The sequence below is a fragment of the Antedon bifida genome, chromosome 8 (genome assembly GCF_963402885.1).
Source record: "Antedon bifida chromosome 8, ecAntBifi1.1, whole genome shotgun sequence".
NCBI classification, from domain to species: domain Eukaryota; kingdom Metazoa; phylum Echinodermata; class Crinoidea; order Comatulida; family Antedonidae; genus Antedon; species Antedon bifida.
Genome location: NC_136233.1, coordinates 12,491,759 through 12,514,037, shown reverse-complemented (window position 1 = coordinate 12,514,037; position 22,279 = coordinate 12,491,759). Strand labels below are relative to the sequence as shown.

At 33.6% G+C, this 22,279-nt stretch overlaps 2 protein-coding genes across 2 annotated transcripts; one reads left to right on the top strand and one right to left on the bottom strand.

Annotated features, from left to right (window-relative positions):
• Positions 1–850: 850 nt before the first annotated feature.
• LOC144849862 (large ribosomal subunit protein eL13-like) lies at positions 851–5,239 on the bottom strand. Its single transcript, XM_078706949.1, has 3 exons — positions 4,970–5,239; positions 2,824–2,997; positions 851–1,133 (listed from the first exon to the last, which is right to left on the bottom strand). The coding sequence occupies exons 1-3, from the start codon at positions 5,213–5,215 to the stop codon at positions 909–911; spliced, it is 645 nt and encodes a 214-aa protein (XP_078563075.1). The 5' UTR covers positions 5,216–5,239; the 3' UTR covers positions 851–908.
• A 2,466-nt stretch (positions 5,240–7,705) lies between these two features.
• Positions 7,706–17,974, top strand: LOC144850944 (putative leucine--tRNA ligase, mitochondrial). Its single transcript, XM_078708462.1, has 19 exons — positions 7,706–7,774; positions 8,375–8,502; positions 8,652–8,747; positions 9,072–9,200; positions 9,284–9,375; positions 9,523–9,583; positions 10,000–10,140; positions 10,409–10,501; positions 10,691–10,801; positions 11,100–11,274; positions 11,705–11,913; positions 12,310–12,474; positions 12,689–12,974; positions 13,469–13,642; positions 14,100–14,282; positions 14,928–15,079; positions 15,779–16,009; positions 17,071–17,148; positions 17,516–17,974. Exons 2-19 carry the CDS (start codon positions 8,395–8,397, stop codon positions 17,693–17,695), a joined length of 2,664 nt encoding a protein of 887 aa, XP_078564588.1. The 5' UTR covers positions 7,706–7,774; positions 8,375–8,394; the 3' UTR covers positions 17,696–17,974.
• Positions 17,975–22,279: the final 4,305 nt, after the last annotated feature.

Genomic DNA, 22,279 nt, shown 5'->3' with positions numbered 1-22,279 from the left:
TGGTTTATTCCATATGCCATTTTTTATGCATAAAACCTACCAGACGTTGATGATGAATGTGTACAATTTGCATTAATAAAAAGATCTTGTGGACAAAAGCTGTTTAGTTAAAAATGTGTATACAGAAAAAACGTTAGAATATGCTTTTAACAAATAGCGATTAGCAGGTAGTGGCTACAAAATAATTTGTAAATGTGTGGATAATACTGTATTCCGTCTCTTTCTTACTCTACAGAAATACAACAAAAAAATATTTTTTAAAAAGTATTTAAATTTGAACTGTTGAACCAATACAATAAAAGATATTAGGTCTGAGATCAAGCTATTGGACCACAAAGATAACAGCCTATTATATTAATTCTGACTTGGACTGCAGTCGTCGCCTCTGCACCCAGACTTGTTACTTTCTTCTTGCTGAGTTCTTCTCTTCCATCTCTTTTCTTTCAAGCATTCTTAGAGTATCGTTCCAATTCATTCTAAACACAATCCAATCAATTTCTACCTCTCTACGATGATTACATTATTGATTGAATAAGCCCTCTTTCCTTACATTTATATGGTTGGAAATACTAAAAGTTGCATGCTTGTACTTTATCTACCTGGACACAAAGACATACAGTAGATACATTCTTGCAGCTACCAGAAAATATTGAACAACATTCTATAACACTTTAATTTTAAACTGAACATATTTATAATGTTTTTGTATTTTTAACCTGAACTTTAACTGCTGAAAAGGTATTTTCGTTTTAAAAGATAACACGTTTTGATTCTCTTTGAAACACTGAAACAGTACTACAACATAATAAAAATACAGTACAATTAAATAAAACTCAACTTGATAAGTCTGTTCTTTCCAATTTGCAGGTTTATTTTGAGTGAAGCATAAAATTTACAAATACACGAGTTTACTTCTTCTTCGTTTGTTTCTCTGCCTCAGCTTCTGCCTTTGCTTTAGCACGTTTAGCCCTGATTCCGTGCAGCTTTGCGTTGGATCTTGCCATTCTTAGTGATTGGTACACGCTGTGTTTCTTCTCATCCTCGGTGACAGCACGTCGCTTCTCTCGTGTGAAAGTTTCTTTTATGGGCATAACTGGGCCATCAAGTTGTGTGGCAATCTTCAGATCAGCCTCCTAAAAAAAAAGTATGAATATGGTGGTATATACAAAACAATAAACTGCTTAACAGTTACAAAAAAAAAATGATTGAAAAGCACACTATTGAGCTATTAATATTAGATTTTCTATGACAAATGTTTACAGTACATTAATTATGTCAAATAAATTCATAATTAAATATATTACAATGTACATAATTTGCCAGTTGATACTGAAGGCAACTTATTACACATAAACTGATACAAATTAAGGTATGGGGCAGAGGTTGACATATACAGTAGAACCTTCATTTTACGTACGGTACGGACCGAAAGGCGTGCGTCAAACATGGGATTCGTAAAATCCAGGTTGACCTTAAATTGACCCTAAAATACGTAGATCGTAGCTAAAAAGGCTGCCGTGTTTTCCTACTTTACTGTCAGCATGCAGGTGGTCACTCACTAGCTAGGCCTTGCCTAGACTGATCTAGGCCAGGCTAGCAGGCCTAGCAAGAGGTGAGGCCTAACTAAAAAAGTACAGTATACAGGCTGTGCGATGTTTAAATAAAGTATAAATTAAAATATCAATGTTCTTGTATTTTCTATCAATAAAAACAGTCGCTGCTGTAGGGGGATGCATGTGTGTAGCTGTCTCACACAGCAGAGTTCCTCAAACAGCCATGGCTTTTAACATTAATTTTAATGTGTTGTATAGCATAGGCGGCGTCGTATAACTCGCGCTAGTATTATCTGCGAGTTGTTTTAGTTGAGAACTTAAGCGGCGTTTTGTGGGTACCCATTTTGTGCTAGACCGATGGCAATAAACAATGGATACTGATTTTGAATAAGAACCGAATTGTATTTATTATACGTTTTCTTATTGTTACGGCTTAAACAATAAACAAAATACAGTTTGTCATTGCCGATAAAGGAGGCTTAGCATTTATTAGGCCTAGCTAGCTAGCTAAGTAAACTCAATTCAAGAAGGCCTATCATGTGGGCCGCGATTGCGACAGGGTCTACTATGCCTAGCCATAGCGCGGCTAGTGAGTGAACCTAGGTCTAGGCCTAGCATTTTTTTAAACAAATCTGTAAGTCGAAGTTTGCATAACTCAAATTGTTATACCAGTCCCATTAGATTCGACTTAGGCGGTGTCGACTGTACTGACAAAAAAAGCATGAATATTATGTTTAAATGAGCTAATACTAACTGAGGCAACTAATTGTTTTGGAATTGGTACATTAGAGTTGCAACATTCTTTTTGTATAGATCTGAAATCTGCAGAATTTTAGTGTAAGCAAATAGAGGTAGAGATGGATGCCGAAAATGAACTTTACAAATAATTCTAAGGGCCCTTTTTTTGCAAAATAAGAAGTCTGTTAAGCCTAACTAGAAAGTACATGCAGGCTGTGCGATGTTAAAAAAATTATTATAAATAAAAAATCCATGTTCTTGTATTTTCTATCACTAAAAACAGTCGCTGCTGTAGGAGAAGTGCACTTGTGTAGCTTGTCTCACAGCCTTGGGTTAGTGGTTTGTTGTTAAATTGCAACCTCAATGCAAGAAAATAACACTATTTATGTAATAAATTACTAAAAATGATGACGTCATTGATCATTTTATGCATACGTAAAATCTAGGGAACGTAAAATCTAGGGAACGTAAAACAGAGGTTCTACTGTATAACTGTAGTAAAAATGCAGAAATTGTATAGCCGTATACTAACCTCACTGTCTCCCTTCTTGGTAACTCCAGCCTTCCTTGGGAAAACGATCAATTTAGATCTATATTCCTTAAGGCGTTGTACGTTGGCTTGCAGACCTTCTACAGACTTGTTTCGTCTTCTGTGATCTACAGAAATTCCTAAAGAACGAGCAGACTTCTTGTAGATTCCTGCAGCCTGTCAAGAAACATTTGGTGGTTAAATAAAAAGGGTATATGCACACACTTTTTGGACTTTTGCACTGAAGAGGTAACAGGATGTTAGAAATCATAATTGGATGCGATGGGGTCACTTGTTCTACCTGTTTTACTGACAAATACTATGAACTACAAAGATGACAGGAAAAAGGCCACGCCAGAGAGGGCGCGATACTTGTACTAGTTCGCGACAGGATTTGCTATAACATTGGCATGTAGTTATCATTGATTCAAAGGTAGGACCTCTTTATCAATGGGCTTAGCCTTCTGTATAGCTAAAATTTCGTGATGATTTGAATCGTGACTTTTTAAATGGGACGGAGGAGACTTTTAACTAAAAAATATACCCATAAATAAAACACTTGTGCTACCAGACACACGAAAATATACCCTGTCTGGGGTAGCACTAACATTTTATTTTGTTTAGCCATTTGGCGAAAGTCAAAATATTTTTTTTAGTCAAATCAGTTTATCGATAGCCAAAATGGCTAAAGTCCAATTTTTTTATTTAGCCAAATGAATCGGTCATTAGCCAAAATTAAAAATTGTTGAAATATAATGGTAAAAACGTTTTAGTTAATTTATCTATGTCAATAGGTCTATACACTGTTCCCTGAACGTTTTTGTAAGGCATTTGGGGAAAGAGAGCCATCACTGTGTATATTTGATTTAAAAAAATAATTGTTGTATTTTATATGATCAAAACAATTGTTCAAATTGTTTTTAATCATACAGCATTCATACAGTTATCAATTTAATAAGAAACATTTTACAGTTTTCTGAAATCCCCTGAACGCTATGTTATTTTTGTTTTTTACGCTTGGCTGGTGGCTTCCGTAACACGCGAAAATCCTAAGACTTTCACGGTCACCCACCGCCGCGCAGCGGGTGAATGTTTTTAAATTGGGTATGCTCAAGAGGTGCGAAAGTGCAGTAGCGCACGCCTAGGCCTACAAAATTATGTACGACGGTACGTCGTAGGCCTATATGCTAAAAATATTTCTAGCAAACGAACACTCGTATCGTTGTTGAACGTGCAGATAATATAGGCCAAAGCACAGGGAAAAGGCGTTTCTGTCGGGGGAGAAATTTATACCATCCCGGCTCGATCGATTATTTATTACCCAACAACACAGAAGCCGCGCCGTTTATATAGTCCGCAATAAATGCACGTGTGTGTTTAGCTAAATCCCCGTTAGACTCTACCATTTCCCGAATGTTGTTTTGTTTACTCTACTGACGCACTGCACGCACGAGGAAACTTTATTAAGGGTAAAATATGAAACTACATTATTGGAGCCTAAAATGCATAACGCATGAATATTGATTTCGATAAGATCATTCATTGAAGATACTATGTTTTTTTTAATCTGAAAAGAACACCCTTATCGAAAAATAGACAATCCCGGTAAATAGCCGACCGTCGGCTGTCGAGTCGTCGATCGTTTGTGCAGCGCAACACGTGATAGTTTGGGTAGACTCCATCATCCATGTGTCGTGTAACGTCTGTTTCTCTGTGCAGTCTACCGCTGCTATCTCCATCATATTGAAAAAACAAAGAGACGCCTGGTACAACGAAACAAGTTGACGAAAATGGAGCTTGAAGTAAACAACATGATATAACGAACAAAATAAATGTTTGAAGATCGACAAATGGACCTTTTAGTTGAACTTTATGCTTTCGCCAAAATGATTATTTTATTATCTATTTTATCATATGTCATAGCCAAAATGGCTAAAGTAGCCGTTTTATTTTTCGCCAATCTGGAAACGTTTTCGCCCATGGCGACTTGGCGATCGGCCAGTGCGAGCCCAGCCTGTAAATGCGGCAACTCCCCCATGGAAATATGGTTGGTTGAATATTAATATTAACCAATGTTTTACAGCACAACTCAAATGGTTTAATGAATATGAACAAGGTACATTTACTGGTTTGCATTTGTTGTGCTTACCTTAAGTTCTTCAAGTGAAAATCCTCGGCCAGTCCTTACTTTTGTGTGATATTTGAAAGTAGGACATCGTACTGCAGGTCTCAAGGGGCCAGCAGCTGGTCTTGGTGCAACAACCTTAGCCTTCTTGATTCTGTTGTTGTGACGACGTTGTTTACGTGCAGGCTGGTTAAACCAAGTTTTCACCCTGTTAGCCCAGTCCTTACGCAAGTGGATGTTTGGAATGACATTATTCCTTTTTTTAGCCATCTGTAAATAATTTAAGAAACATAATCAATGCGCGATATATTTTATTGTAATACAGTAAATATAAATATAATATTACAGTATTAAACCAAAATAAACCAATACATAATTAAACATCATGAACTATTACGCTGGTCATCAAATATAATATCGTGGCTAAAGATACGATACCGTATCCTAACTTCCGTTTGCTAAAGGTACGGTAAAATTGCATTCCTAAATATAAAGCTCGTTCCTAAATAATAAAACTCGTCCTAAATAATAAAACTTGTAATGTCCTAAATATTAAAACTCGTCCTAAATATTAAAAACCTAACCTCTAAATAATCACTTATATAAAAAAAAATCGTCAAGCAGAGAATCGATCCCGCAACGTGAAAACCACAAACCCACCACGCCACACAGCTGGCTTGCAGAAAACTATTTCCATAACCTACTGGATTAACATCAATGCTTACATAGTGTTTAGAATTAAGGATACGGTACCGTACCTTTAGTCATGGCGATAACAAATAATGAATGCAGTTATACTCTACAGTATATTTTACTAAAAGGTACTAACATTATTTCGACCTAGCACTAGGGTAGATGTACCAATTAGCGGTTAATTCATTTATTAATTAATGTAATTTATTATTTATTCACAACTATTATTTATTTTTTATGTTAGTAGTACCTTTAATATATTCTTTCAAAGTTACAATCGTTTATTTTATAATTCCCCAAGCTATTTCATCGCTAGCCATCAAAACAATGAATGACCTCTTGACCCCATGTGGAAAATTTCACGTTTTAGCGCGAACTGAAGAAAGGGGGTACCCTCCACTTACATGTAGGCAAGTCACATGGTGACGTGATATACCTACAAACTGAATTTCACAATACCTCAATAAATAAAATACCTCATGGACTAGTCCATTGTATGATTGTCTTACTATTATGGGATGTAGAAGAAAAACCCACTAATTGGACCAGCCATGTGGCATGATCCAATTAGCGGTAGGTTGGTTTTTAATTAATATTTTTTCATTATTTTCACATTAAATATGTAAATGTAAACATATTTTCAATTAATATTAAACATAATAAACAAGAATTAAATATTAAATATGAATTGTTTGTTTTATTTATGCTTTTAAACACTACGAACGAAGTTGAACATTCTCGGTCACGTGACCAAACTCGAGCGGCGTATCAATTAAAAGCATTACCGCAAACTGGTGCACAGTTACCGCTGTTTGGTACATCAGTCGTCCTTAGTATTTAACAAATTATTATTAATTAAGTGGCCATTATTTATTTTTTTATGTATTTTAATAAAGGATATACATTATTCCTTGTATCCTTAGGCAAGATACTTTACTTACGTTTGCCTCTCTCCACCCAGGTGTATAAATGGGTACTCGGTTAGATCAAGACACAACTTTGCGCTGATTACTACTACTAGCTGCATTATGGGAGTATGTTTCCATACGTGTTTGATCCAAAAAATTACTGGGGTAATAATGTTCAGCGTTTAGAGAGCTTGCTTGTATGCGCTATATAAGAATGAACTATTATTATTATTATTAATTATTGACAATTGTTGTATTCACTTACAACTATAACACATTTAACGTAATAATGATTTGACCTTTCACTAACCGCAAATTGGTACACCTACCCTAGGCTTAGCCTTAGGCTAGCTCTGCAAGTATATTAAAATATGGATCAGATCTGATCTGAAAATACCCTCACTGCACTAGGCCTAGACTAGAACAGCACTAGCGAGGGCTACACTAGACTCAGTCTGGACCTAGGCTAGTGTAGTGGTAAACAAAACTAAAGTACTGTACATTTTCTATTCAAATTACCTTCCATTGAGTGCAGGCTTAGGCTAGTGTAAAAGTAAGACTAGGCCGGCACACGCATGCATACATAAGTCTTATTTAGTAGGCTAGGTCTAACTTATATACTATTTATCGAGCAGGTCTCCAAGCCCGGCCTTATGGCCAGGAATACCCAGAGCTGGCGAGTATGGATTTCCTCACTCCATATAATCCCTTTCCACAGTACAGTGTAACCAAAAAACACAAACGAGTAACAAATGATTTTCACGTACAAAAATTATATAATAAAAAAATAAAGCTCAACATGTATTCTACAATATATATCAAATGAGCTAAACCTATTTTTAGCACATGATTATGTATATGAATGTAAGAAAATCTAAGATTTCAGGACCAATATAAAATCACGATAATAACCTTTAGGCCGTAAAGTTAAAAGAGGAAGTAGATTAAGAAGAATTGTGGGTAGGTCATTTATGTGAACATAAAAATAAAATTACAATCTAACAAGCAATTTTAAATTGTAAATCTTTATTCAATAATAAATGTTAAATATCATAAAAAATAATTATTTCTAAGTATATATTGTGTTATAAACGTTTAAAACTAAGACAATAAATTTGTATAGAAAGAAAGAATATATTATGTTAGAGCCTAAACATGGCGGCGCCCATGTGTAGGATGAAAACATGGGAACATGAACATATTTGAAAATTACATATAAAAACGTGCGGTACGCAGTGTATTGTATTAACAATTTACCAAATATAATCAAATGCATCAGGATTAAAGTGACATAATCTAATTAATTATTGTCAAAATCGATAAATAGTAGGCCCTGGTACATTCCGCCTAACTAAAACTAGCCTAGCCTACTAGCTAGGCCTAGCTCCTAGCCTAGGCCTATATATAGGAAAGAAGTAGTAGAGTAGTACTAGTAGTAGCAGCAGCTAGGCCACTGCGTTTAGTTTAGACCTACTACAGTACTTAAGTAACTAGCCTGCCACCCACCCTACAAAATGGTCCTCTGTCGTAGAGTAGGTCCTAGCTAGACCTGGCCGGCGATGCGATCTAGTTCATGTTCACATTCAATCTTTTCACAAATTAAATGTTTTTTCAAAATATATGAAAACCATATTCATAAATGACAGTACATCTATTCTAACATAACAGTATTAACTATCTATTAGTATTTAATAGTAACCCACCAACTCTTAGGTCAGACCTATTTATGTCCGACCTAGGTGACCAACCACTGGAGATGTCTTATATTATTAACTACAAAAGGTAATATTTTAAATAATAAATAATGGTTTAATTTCTTTTGATACAGAAAGTGAAAACATTCTACAAATGATGGTTTTATTGCAGTCAGATAAATTAAAGTATCTGAGCAGAAGTCATTGTGCCAGATGTTTTAATACCATTAAAAGATCAATTTACAGTCTAACAGGAAAATGGGTATAAACATTTATAATTACCATATAGGACTAATTACAGTATTGAGGGTGATGAAAGCATATTGATTGAAACGTTGAGTAACTCAAGAGTTCTTTTTATATTCATTCATATTCATATTCATTTTGTTTTATTTCTTGTTTGTTTTTCAGGTAGATAATTTCAGCATTAAGATACGAAATGAAGTTGAAGAAACATGGAAAACAAGGCTACAAAAATACAATGACACATTGACAGTAAACGAAAATGTTAGTTATATTGACATAATTGTAAACTAAAGTAATGTTATACTAGCTTCAGGTACCTACAGCTAGTTTTTGTTTCTAACTGCCTACCGACTGTTCTTCCAAAAGCTTAATTTGAAACTTATGCAATTATTTTGCTTTTTTGTGAAGTTTTAACTTGTCATGCCAAAAGTAATGGAAAAGTCGAATTTTGTGTAGAAAAGTCATAAAAATTCATCATTAAGATGATAATGTGCAAACAAATTTGTTTATATTTTTTAAATTGTAGAATGTCAGTTTAAGAAGGATGCATGTTTTATATTTATTCCATTATTAATTCTGTTTCAGGACAAGAAGCCCAAGTATTATGTGCTATCAATGTTCCCATATCCATCGGGAAAGCTGCATATGGGTCATGTGCGGGTTTACACAATTAGTGATACAATGGCACACTTTTACCGTATGAATGGTAAACAGGTAACAAGTTATTTTCTTTGCATTGTAAAGTCCAGTACATTTTTTTTCCAAGTTTATTAATATGAATATGTTTAATATTTTAGGTGCTACATCCAATGGGATGGGACAGTTTTGGGTTACCAGCCGAAAATGCGGCAATTGAAAGAGGTCTACGGCCTGATGACTGGACATTTAGGTAAGAGTATGTGGTTGGCAATAATACATTGTACATTATATGCTTGTGTTTAAAAAAGCGTATTAGTTGATGAAATTCATATTGAAAAATTTAACAATCATGGTATCAACTGTATTGTATGTCTCATTGTTTTTATTTCTTTCCCAGCAATATAGATCATATGAAAAATCAGCTGAAGAGTCTTAGTATGTGTTTTAATTGGGAAAGGGTATGTCATTAAATATTATCTGTTTGACAGTTTGTATATCTACATGTACACATGTACTGTAATAGTTCGAGGTATACGATTAATTTAGATTCACTCTTTCCTGATTTTCCATACACATTAGATAAATTAGGCAATGGAAGCCACTACCCAGTTTATTCATTTAAGAGACTCTTAAATAGAGGGCTTTTCACTGATGAAAATGTACCAAATTCCATTTTTACTGCATAGACAAAAGTACCCCAGTGGCAGATCCATCATTTTTTAAACAGTACACCATTAATATTTAATGTTAATAGTCTGTAAAAAATAGATCAAATATTAGTTTATAATTTTGTTTTAGTTTCCAAAAGGTGTGAGCACCACTGTATCTGCCTCTGTATACAGTATTAAAAACGGATATGATTGTATCTAAACAGGAGGTTACAACGTGTAAGCCTGATTACTATCGATGGACGCAGAGCATCTTTGTCCGTCTCTTTGAAGCTGGCCTAGCCTATCAGAAAGAAGGACTTGTTAACTGGGATCCAGTTGATCAAACAGTATTAGCTAATGAACAGGTCAGTAGAGAAGCACATCATATGTCATATTGTACATAAGTTCTTGTTTTGTACCTGAAAATGTTGAGAAAGAATTATTTTGGTTTCCACTGTAACTGGAATATTATTACTGACCTTTTGGCTTGATTTTTCATAAAAGTTAGTTGATACAATTGCAAGAAAATGCTGTAAATTCAAAAGTCTGAATTTTACAGGTACAATTCACTTTTTTGCAATAGATTTTTAAATGTGTTGGTTATGTCCATTATAAGTCTATGTTTGATTGAAGGTTGATGAGGATGGTTGTTCATGGAGGTCTGGTGCTAAAGTAGAACAGAAAGTATTGCAGCAATGGTATTTGAAGATGACACAATATTCAAAGGTAATCACTGTTTGATTTACTCTCACTTTTATAAATACATAATTTTTCAAATACTTGTGGTGAAACAATTTATTACCTCAATATTAAGGAAAGTATTTACTCTAGAGAACAACTACCAAAACCCCCTTTTCACCTTTCTGTGTGATATTGAAATAATCTGGAACTATTTTATTGTATACTGTGTCTTAGTCTTTGTTAGATGGTTTGGAAGAATTGAAGGATTGGCCGGATAGTATTAAAAGTGCACAAGCACATTTCATTGGTGATTGCAGTGGATGTTCAATTAGCTTTACTCTCCAGGTAGACACATTTATAAATTAATTTACAAATAATGAATGTTTATGAATAATTTCATTCAGTGAAAGATGGAATCATATTTTCACAAGACGAAGCTTGAGTAAATATAGATTTTTTTTCGTACATGAAAAACAAAAAAAAGTACTATTACACAGTTGTTAAATATTGTATACTATTGCATGCAATGTGACTCACAATCATCCAATCAAATGACAGGAATTTATTTAGCTGTTATATAATTAATAATAAAGGTTGTTGCTTCCATTACATTCATGTTTAATGTTTATTTTTTTATGAGCAGTTACCCGGCATTGACACAGACCTTCCAGTATATGTCAGCAATCCAGAGCTGATATTTGGCATTTCATATATACTTATTTCTCCAACTCACACACTTCTTAAATCTGAAAGTTTACTGCAAAGTGTTCAACCAGATGTGAGAAATGCACTAGATGAAATTGACTCAAAACAATTAGGTAAGTTAAACCTTTTATTCCCCAAAAATACACTCCCTTTGCTGATAGTGGTTGATGATAGTTTTTTCTCTCCACAGTACTTCACTGAAAAAAAAAATGAAAACAAGCCAAAAGTAGCTGGCTCATAACTATTTACAGTAGGTTGATGAGCCATGGCAATGATTCTATAATCTACGCTAACATAGTATTTATGTCTTCTTAAGCCTTCCATACTTTGACAGGGTACTTCACGCTTAAACATTAACATTTCATAGTAGCTATTTTGTCACTGTACAGAATTAAGGTACGACTGCATAGAAAAAAACTGAGCTAGTTGCCTAAAAGTACCTTTCCAAGGTACAAAGCCTCCCACTCAGTACTGCCCTCTGTGTATTTGCAAAGGCATTATTTTTTAACTCAATGTTTTTATTGATCGTTTTTTTATTCTAAGATATCCCACTTGGTGTATCTGCCATTCACCCATTCACTAAGCAACCGATCCCTCTGATTGCATCCGTTACGCATTCCTTCCCTAAATATGTTGAGCAGTATGCAGGCATACCAAGTGTGTTTGAAGAAGACCAAGTATTTGCCAATCAGCATGGATTCAATTCTACTATTGTGATTGACAAGAACAATAGGCTAATAAATTCTGAAGAGGTATATTTTTAAAAATATGAAGTTCATTGATAATAATTTTAAAGAAACTTCAAGATTTGCAGTAAAATTTGCTGGGATAATTATTTACTTGTTGGTAGAGGAATCATGGCAGGGCATGGAAAACAAGCCATCACCAATTAATAGTGTTATATTCCAGATGTGCTGAATTATCCACTGTTATATTTACATTCTTTTTTAGACCACTTGTAAAATTATAACTATTGCTAGTCCATATCAAACTTTATGTGATAAAAATGTGATATATGGTCATGATGATGTCATATCACTACTATATTTGGGCATTTCAGTACCATATTTGTGCACATCTAGTACTTATGTTTCGCTCAATTGTTTTTTACACTGTATGTACTCAATATGTTGATTATTTTCATTTAGTTCACAGGGATGAATCGAGCCGAGGCAAAGGAAGCGGTCATGCAAAAAGCCAGAGAGCAAGGTATTGGAGGTCACATGACCAGCCAAAGGCAGTGTGATTGGTTGATTTCACGACAACGGTACTGGGGAGCACCAATACCCATCATTCATTGCAAGAAGTGTAAGGTACAGAAAGACTATTTAAATTGTATTTTACATTTTACAAAAATAATAGTGTGCAAGACTTAAAAATGGTTTCTCACTATAATGGACAATTCTGAGATGGGGTAGAAATTGGTGATAAAATAAATTTAACATGCCAAGCATATTATTATTACAATATGTACTACAGTATATACAATCTAAATCATACTATGAAAAGCTATTGGTTCTTCTGTAGGCTGTACCGGTACCAATTGATCAGCTACCAGTTGAGCTACCAAAACTTGCCACACTGACCGGCAAAGGAAAATCAGCTTTGCAGCAAGTACCAGAGTGGTACAACACCACATGTCCTAAATGCGGTGAACCATCTCAACGAGAGATAGACACGATGGACACGTTTGTGGATTCTTCCTGGTATTATCTACGGTTTACAGACCCACATAATGACCAAGAGGAATTCAATAGGGAAACAGCCAATAGCCTAATGCCTGTTGATTTATACATCGGAGGAGAGGAGCATGGTAAGATGTGTTGTACTGTATGTGTTGACGTATTATGACATAATAGAAGTAACAATTCTAAGCAGTCAGTTAATGAAAACAGAAGTTGACAAATAATATTGACAGAGGTTACATCATAGTGCATTTTCTAATATACAATTTATACAATATAAATCCAAAGGCAAATTATTGAAAATAGTGACAATGCTGTGGGTATCAGTGGCTGAATAAAAAAAATAAGCAAAAAGCTAAATCAAAGCAATAAAGTAAAACAGCCAGAAAAATTAGCAATATGTAATAATTATTTTACATTGGTCAGATGTTTTTCCCTACTCTGACATAATTTGTACTTTATACATTGAGAATTCTCGGGTGTGGGATTCGAACCCACGACCTCCAGATCACTAGCCTGACGTTCATACCTATAGACCACCGAGCTTGCACTGATGACTAACTTTTCAAGCTAATTTATTTTATACACTTTTTATTTCTACACTATTTGAATACTTTTTAAGCAATCTTGCATCTTCTGAAGGCCAGGTTCATCAGTCATTTCTTGTACAGCCAAGGCTTAATTGAGCATAAAGAACCATTCAAACGCCTGTTGGTACACGGTCTAGTCATGGGGCCTAGCTATATGCTACCATCAACAGGACAGTACCTTACAAAACAAGAAATCGATTTTTCAGGTTTGTTTGCAGTTTTTATGTTATTTTATCTGATTTAAAACTTACAAATATGTTATATATATTATATTATTAAGTTATATTTTTGTACAAAATTTCTCTTCATTCCTATTTGTTTCTTTCTGTACAAATTTATATTTCAAAAAGTTGAATTTCAAATATTTTCAAATTTTCCCAGTATGTTCAGGGAGTTGTTAATTAGCAACTCCCTGGTATGTTCCTCATATTAAAATCTGGCCATGAGAAACTTTTCAGTGTGATCACTCAACTGTGACATCATAAAAGAGCCATTTTTACAATACCAATCGTGTATTCATAACCACATGTCAGATATTCAAATTCATGACATAAACCATCTATATAAAATAATGTATGATTAATGTATTTCCAAAATTCACCAGTCTATCAATGCTATTATGTTTAAGAAGACTAAAGATTAATTGTATAATATTTTTCAAAGGGAATGAACCTGTAGAAAAAGTATCGAAAGAGAAACTTATAATAAAATTTGAAAAAATGAGTAAATCTAAACACAATGGAGTGGATCCAATTGATGCAATAGCCGAGCATGGAATTGACACAATGAGGCTGTTCATTTTAAGTGGAGTACCCCCTCAACGTAATATGATGTGGAATGTTGATTGTAAGTTTAACTCCAGTTTAATTATTTTATTTTATCTAATAGCTTTGCCAATTACAGGATGGATAAACTTTTTAGAATTTATCATGCTTATAAACTAAGTCTCATTGGAGGCTTAGGTAGAGGACTTAAAAGAGTTGTGAGTTATGACCCTTGTCAGGATATAACTCTGGACATTAGGATTGGAAGGCAATCACGTTAACCACCCAGCTATAACTGCACTACTTAGAAACTTTACTGTTAACTTACAAACAATATAATGGAGTATAGAATTCACACTAAATGGTTGTTATTTTTTGTTGGAGTACCCCCTCAACATAATTATGATGGGATGATAATGATTATATTGTATATTTTACAATTAGAACAATTAATATAGACCTCGTACACTACAGGTTGATCAAACGTGATCAGTCAACGGCTGACTTCTGTTGCGCATGGTTGCTCACTCACCTGTGCAACAAAAATGAATGCGCAAAACAAAATTGCGGTACTCGCAACACTGCACTCTTTATTTAATATCATGTGACCCACAACCCTCCAATCAAATGACAATCTTTTGATTAAATGATTGTGGGCAAACCTTTAAACAATTATAATTACTATACTAACAGTTTAGTCACATTGAAACAATTGTTTTATTTCCAGCAATTGTCGGCATAATACGTTGGAAGAATAAGATGTGGCAACTGATATCTAGACACATTAAATTAAAGAAAGATGATTCTAAATCAAATGATAGTGTGGATAAGGATAAAGATTTACAAATATTTAAAAAAAAGAATACTGCTATAAAAGAGGTAATGTTGTAATGAATAATTATATCCCACTTAATTTTCTATTTTTAAATGTTGTAAGTGATCTGAGTATTTAAATCTCTATGGAGTTTTCACTTTGATTAATTATTTATCTAAGTGTAAAAAATATCCTTGCCTTTATAGAATTTTAAAGTTAATGGTTAATGGTTCTTCCCTTAAGATCACTATGTACGCTATATAGACTGTAAAGCCACCCACGCCCAAACAGTGTGTGAACCAGTGTATCTCGACAATTTCTCATTAATAATTTTGAATTGGGTAGTAACTGCACATGATCAGATTGCATAGTGGTAGTTATACTTTTTAAACGTATACACAATATTGAGATATTTCGATATTAGCTGCTGTTACATTGTTGCGTATACTGTATCAGTACAGTATTTCAGTAGAAGCTTCCCCTACCCCTCACTAAACCCAAGAGGCCCAGAGCATGAAAAGCCCCAATGCAAACTCCCCAACCTTCCTCCACCACCAGCGTATGCTGTAGGCTGCTGCCCATATTGTTTGAAATCACTGCATAGACATATATAACTGTGGATAGACTGCATAGAAAATGTCACTATATTTTCATATTCAACAATATTGGCCTTACACTGATGGGCTTACTTAATCACTTAGGTGTGTTTGTTTTAATAGATAGAAAGAAAACATATATACAATTAAACATTGCTTTATCTTTAGGTTAGTAAGCAGTACATTAACAACTATATGCTTAGTGTTGCCATCACAAGATTAATAACCCTAACTAAAGTTCTAGGATCAGTTCCAGACACAGTCGCAATGTCGAGTGTTGAATATGAGGATGCTTTGGCTAGTCTATGTATTATGCTGGCCCCGATGGCCCCACACATTGCATCTGAGATGTGGCAGGGCCTAGCAAGTGTCGCTGAGCCTTCTAGTAAATACCAATGGGTAAGAAAATTTACATTTGGTATTAACATTATAATTAAGCATACTCCCCTGAAATTACTATGTAATTCTCTTTCTCCATTTTGTTCAGATTTACGTTTAAATTAAATTTTATCAATCTTTTTCATGATTTGCATAAAGCAAATTTGCTTTGGAACCATGACAGATTTTTCTGAATACATTGGAACACCTCCATTGGGACAGTCTGAATTAGTGGACATTCTTAAAGACCCCTTCCCTGCAATTTTGGACGTTTTTTGGAAAATAATACATATATATCACTTTAAAAACATTAAACCATGTCATTCCTTGTCTTAAATGTACGTTTTATGGTAAATTATGATAAAAAGTGAGAAACAATGCACTACCTAAGTAGCTCGCAGCGATCGACCTCTCGTGGACGGTCTTAGGCCTAGCCTAGCTAGGCTTAGTTTTGTAGGCCTAGCTGGTAAACATCGGTAACGTACGAACATCGTACGCTAGCTATATACCTAGCCTGACGTTGTATAGTTGCTGCATTAATTGTCTTTCTATTTTTGCCAGACTCCGTTGATACAAATTGGGGAAAACCCGGTATTTTCGCTGAAAAGTTAGGAGTCTTCCATTTGTTTTGGCCTCACGATCGATCGAAAAGTGGGCGAATTACAGGTGAAAAACAAAAATATCAATCCGCGCGCAATGCATTTTGGGATTTATAGCGGGCCGCTATAATTATTAGAATCGACTTATTTTTCACCATTTTAACCGTTTAAAGACGAAAAAAGTTATCGCAATAGGACCATATAGTATTATTTTTACATTAAATATAGTTTGTGATCTTAAATTAGATCTAAAAAACGTAGGGAAGGGGGCTTTAATTAAGGGGACCTGTGAAATGAACAAGATATTAAAAGGACAATTTTGTTCCCAACGGTGCCCCCTTAAATGGGGTATTACTGTAGGTGGGATCTATCTTCTTTTTTTTGTGTCTCTAATTGGGGTGGGAGAGGGGGAAGTGTTGATAGTGAGATTTGTATCATTATTATTATTGTTTATAATTTTACGACGGTGTGGATTATTTTTAGGATAAAACTGTGTTAGAACAAAATTGGCCTGTACTAGAAGAATATTCTGCTGAAGATATGATAAAAGTGTTTATAAAGGTATGTTATCATGTAAATAATATATAGACATTAAATTCAGGTGTGCTTGTATCCCTCCAATTAGAGACCACTTTAGTGCTAAACCTGTTTTGTTAAGTCTTTAATTGCAATTATTAATTACAATTATTTAGGACCAACTTTAGGTTGTGTTTATAGTGGTCACTCATTGCAGTTTTTAATTACAGGAAAATTTGTATTAGTAATTATTATTATTACTATACTAACACTGAAATAAGGAAATGTATTTTATAATAATTTATTGTGAATATTTCTTTTTTTTTATTGTTTTTATTGCACTAATGAAAAGCAATAAATATGGCAAGAAAAACAGCAACATAAATAAATGTAGTATAATAATTCTTTACAGGTTAATCACAACACTAAAGGGTATGTAATGGTCCCAAGACATCTTCGAGATAACCAAGACGAAATTCAAAAGCTCGTAGACGAGAGTGATTTAGGGAAGTCATATTTAAATGGAAGAACCTTTACAAAAGTAGTGTTCACATCAAAAGTAAATTACAGAAGTATGATATTTGTAAGTTAGATAGTGCCAATGTGATGTAACATTTGAAATTGTCTATTTGGGGGACTTTTCAATAACATGAAGAATCTTCAGCTAGTAGTCGATACATGATCTATTAGATTATTTTAAATATCTTAGTTTCAAGTAGGCTAGGTTTGGCGTAATACTTTACTGTTCTAAGTGAAATGAGTCAGTCAAAATCTGTGTAGTTTTCTCATCTAAAAAACACAGTGTTTAGAAATGTTTTTAAAACCACTTCGAATAAAGCTTAATATTATATATAAAGCACAACAATTTTGTTGTCAAAAGTCAATACGAATTTTTTTTGGATTCAACTGTATTTCGATTCGTGCCAATAAATTCCCTTAATAAAAAAAGACTTAAAGAAGGGGAACAATGAAATGCGGAAAAAGTTAAAAAGATCTGTCCACAGCCAGCAGAACTAATAAGTTTAACTATACCGTGTAAAACAAAACTTAAATATCATAGTACATTAACGCACTTTGTTCTGTTGCTGATTTATATTTATGTCGTTGTTATATACAAGTGTTATGTTGTAATAACCAAAATCATCGATCCGAAGAATTAAACCTGTTTTTAAGATAATGGCCATTACTATGGATAATTCCATCTAGTAATCTTAAGTTTATTTGCATGGTGTTTCTTGGCCACCTAATTACCTTGTGAACTCAGCTAAGTAGACGACAGTTTGTACTTAAGTGCACAGGTCTTACCCCGTCTAAATGCCAGTGACAGAAATAATGTAAAATGGCATTTCATATCAGATAGGCCTACAAACTGTTTTATTACGTCTGCTACTGATTTACAACACCTGATGTACAAGAAAAAATGAAATGTCAGTATTTATGAAAATATTCTCGTTTGATAAAAATAATATATTAAATGCTGTTTGAACGTTTAAATGGAAATACAATAAAGTCAACCAATTGGTAGCAATTATGAATATATAGAAAAATATAACTAGGCCGACATTCGATTTATAATAACTGAAAACAAGAAAACAGAACAGACTTCCAAGAAGCCAAAACGTGTAGATACAGAACATAAAAGACGTCATCACTTGTTTAGTGCAATTATAACACATTTTGAAGATGTTTTCCCGAATGTTAAGCCTGTTTTAAGGTCGCCAAATAAATCGATCTGCCCAAACAGTAAATAAATCTTAAGCATGATAGTCACGTTTTAAAAATGTTTTCCCCAAAACTAAGTTTTTAATGTCGCGCAAATGAGCCTAATTACTAGAATAGTACATAAATCTAAGCTCAGCTTAACCTAATGTTTTGAGTATGTTGACATTTCTATTCCATGACATTCATTTACATTTGACATCAACGTTGTCCTAGATTTTTAAGACGGAAGTAAGCGGGTGTTGGTGTTTAATTTTACATCGCTCATAAATTCAACCATCACAGTATTTGTAATTATGGCCATTACGCGTAATTCCCATTTTGAGAACACACTGTTTAATCGTCTTTTCCGAATTTATCATTGGTAATTGCCATAAAATAATGAGGCATTAACAAAATATTGTTTGAAAAGCTCTTGTCAATATTTCAGTTCCATTGTTTATGTTTTTTAAACATTTTGCAGGCTTTTTCTTAACGCTTGGCAGTACGATAACTTTAATTATCAGAACATATAAAACTTATACTCTAGACATTACTGTAGCATTGCAATATAGGGACACAAAAAGAGGACGAATAAATGTTTTTTTAATACTTCTGACCATGACACATGAAACACAATGACTTCGTAGCATCCACAATAGGGAGAGCACACATACTGGTACCGTTATTGAAATTTAAAGTGTGTATACATAATGCTCGATTTCTCAGCAATGTTATCGCGAATCATAATCATCTGAAAAAAAATGTTTGGAACTTCCAAATAAAATCAATGTGGTTTTTATTCTTAATAAACATGATGTTTACTTTTGTTTTAGGTTTACTCTTATGAGGTATATTTACCAAGCCTTAACAAACTATGTTGTTAAATTTTTAATACATACACGCCATTGATATTTTTAAAATATATACATGTGACGTAAGCAAAGTGACGATCATAACGACTTTTCTATTACGTCACTTGCTGGGGCAGTTACGATTTATAAATTGCCATCATTACATAATAATGCATAGAGAGTATAATGTATACAACTGTACTTAATTTATGTTTTGAACTTAACTTGTCAATAAATAAATGATAGAACTTGGTGATAAAATAAAAAAGAATAATGCTGATTTCAACTATCTTGGTGTAGTTATGATATGATAAAGCTATGAAGATGACGATTTAAGATTGTTACTAATGTTAGTAATACTGATTAATGTTAATAGGCATAGTTAATGAAGACGATGATGTTAATTATGCATTCGAAAAACAAAACATTTCACCTGAAAGAAGATGGTGATGGTGTTAAATTCTGTATTGTATAATATTTATTTTCTTCAAAATCTTTAGTAAGAGGTGTGCACGCTAGCAGTTGAAAAATTAGCGGGGGAGGGGTGATTAAATAAATTGCACACACAATTCTATGTCGCACTGCTATATTGTCATAACGAATGTACCGACGTCGACAAAGTTGGCACGGTAACCTCTAGAATCTATTGCACTTTTGTTAAAAGGAGTTAAATCCCCCACGTCCCCCTTAGTTGGATTAATAGGTTATTCAAAGAATCAGTTGTTTACATTAAGAAAAAACTTAACCCGTCGTGGTAAGAAGAAAATACTGTAAAGTATTTTTATGAGGAAAGAAATCTAATTTCGAGAAACGAAATATTGTAAAATACAATCTGAACTTTAGTACGCACTCTGAAATAGTAACTAGACCTATCTTTCTACGAAATGCGGCATGCCTAGGTCCAAAGTCCAATGAGAAAATAACAATTTATCATGTGATTGAATTGTAGGCCTATATGCCTAATACGCGATACGCGCGCGTGATGAAGCTAGCTTGCATACGTTATTTTGATTTAGTTTACAGGTGGTGCCCTGGTTGTAGATACATTCTGATTGTAGGAAGGTGGTAACGTCCGCTTTGTATTAAGCATTTCATTATATCTGGGTTTCCTTTGAATTGAAACAAAAAAAAAATTAAATTGTGAATGGATTTTTATAGATAACGCTATAGATTACTAGATTAGGAAAGGTTTCCCAGAGGACAGTCACTTATCGACGATAGAGGCTACTGACCGTTTGACTTTTCCAAGTTGTGTTGTTGGGGGGCACTAATGGGATACCCTATGGGATACATGAACTTTCTAACTAAATCAGTTGTTTTACCATTAGGCTGAAAATATAATTTTTGTAAAATTTAAATTTGTTTAAACAAATGTTTGATTTGCAGTCTGTAACATCTAAACTTCGTGCGTTAGGCGAGCTGCTTTCTTGTTAAGGATTGTTCAGACCAGTTTAAGTAGTATTGGATTAAAATTACCTCAGTATTCTCATCAATGATACCAGGGAACAGTGAAAAGGAGAATGCATGAATCACGTTAAAACACATAATTTTAGGAACTGTTTATATCTCAAATTCGACCTGCTCTCCGATAGGTCTATCTTTTAATCTAACAAATCAACATTTCATGAAAGTACTCCACTAGAAATAAATGTGTCTATTGAGATTTCAGAAAAAAATAAAATGAGAACATTCATAACATTTTGAACATTTGACAAACATATGTTTTAACAAATGTTTAATAGCAATAATGTATTCTCTAAGAGGCAATATCTTGTAAGAAAAAACACTATACTAACATGAAGAGTTTCTTGTTTGCCCGGAACTGTGAAACCTGCAAAATTAACTAAATCTTGAATCTACAATTGATTTTTAATTTGCAAATTGAAAATAAGGAAAACACAATTACGTCATTGTTACTGAAGCGTAAATAGGCCACTTATCCACGCATGTCATTACCCACATTGAGTAGTGTAGGCCTATACTACTCTCAAGTCAACTCTTATTAAACAATAACCTGTATAATATTATTTTATTTATACTCCTTCTAAGTATTCCAAATATTATACAACAACTTCCACAATAAAAACCTACAATATCCTAAAATATCAATTTGCACCAACACTAAGAATATTGCTAGTTGAGTAGCCAAGACCCTGAGAGAGGCACAGAATTGGTTGTTTCGCTGGTTGACACTGTTTGTACTGTGTTTTGACATTTTTGATTTTATTTGGATTTTACAATGTAGTGACTGAGACATTGTTAACTGTAAAACGAAAGTACCCAAAATAAAACATCTGTAAAAATTAACAGTGAAATTGAAATCATTCAGGTTTTTCTTCGCAAAACAAAAATAAACCGTTTTCTTAGAAAAAAAAAGAGCTTGATTTTCTTGCTAAACTTTCTATTTTCATATGGTAGCCTAAGTTAAATTGAATATTACCTTTTCTTCAAAACTACAGATTTATCGTTATTCAAACAGTTGTAAAAAGTGTACATACAGGTACAGCTTTTTTTTTCTTATGGAGTTAAATTTGATATCTACTGCTACTAAAGAGAAGAAAAAAACACACATTTTGACGAATCAAACAATAATAAATTTATTTTATATTATTAACCTGCATGAA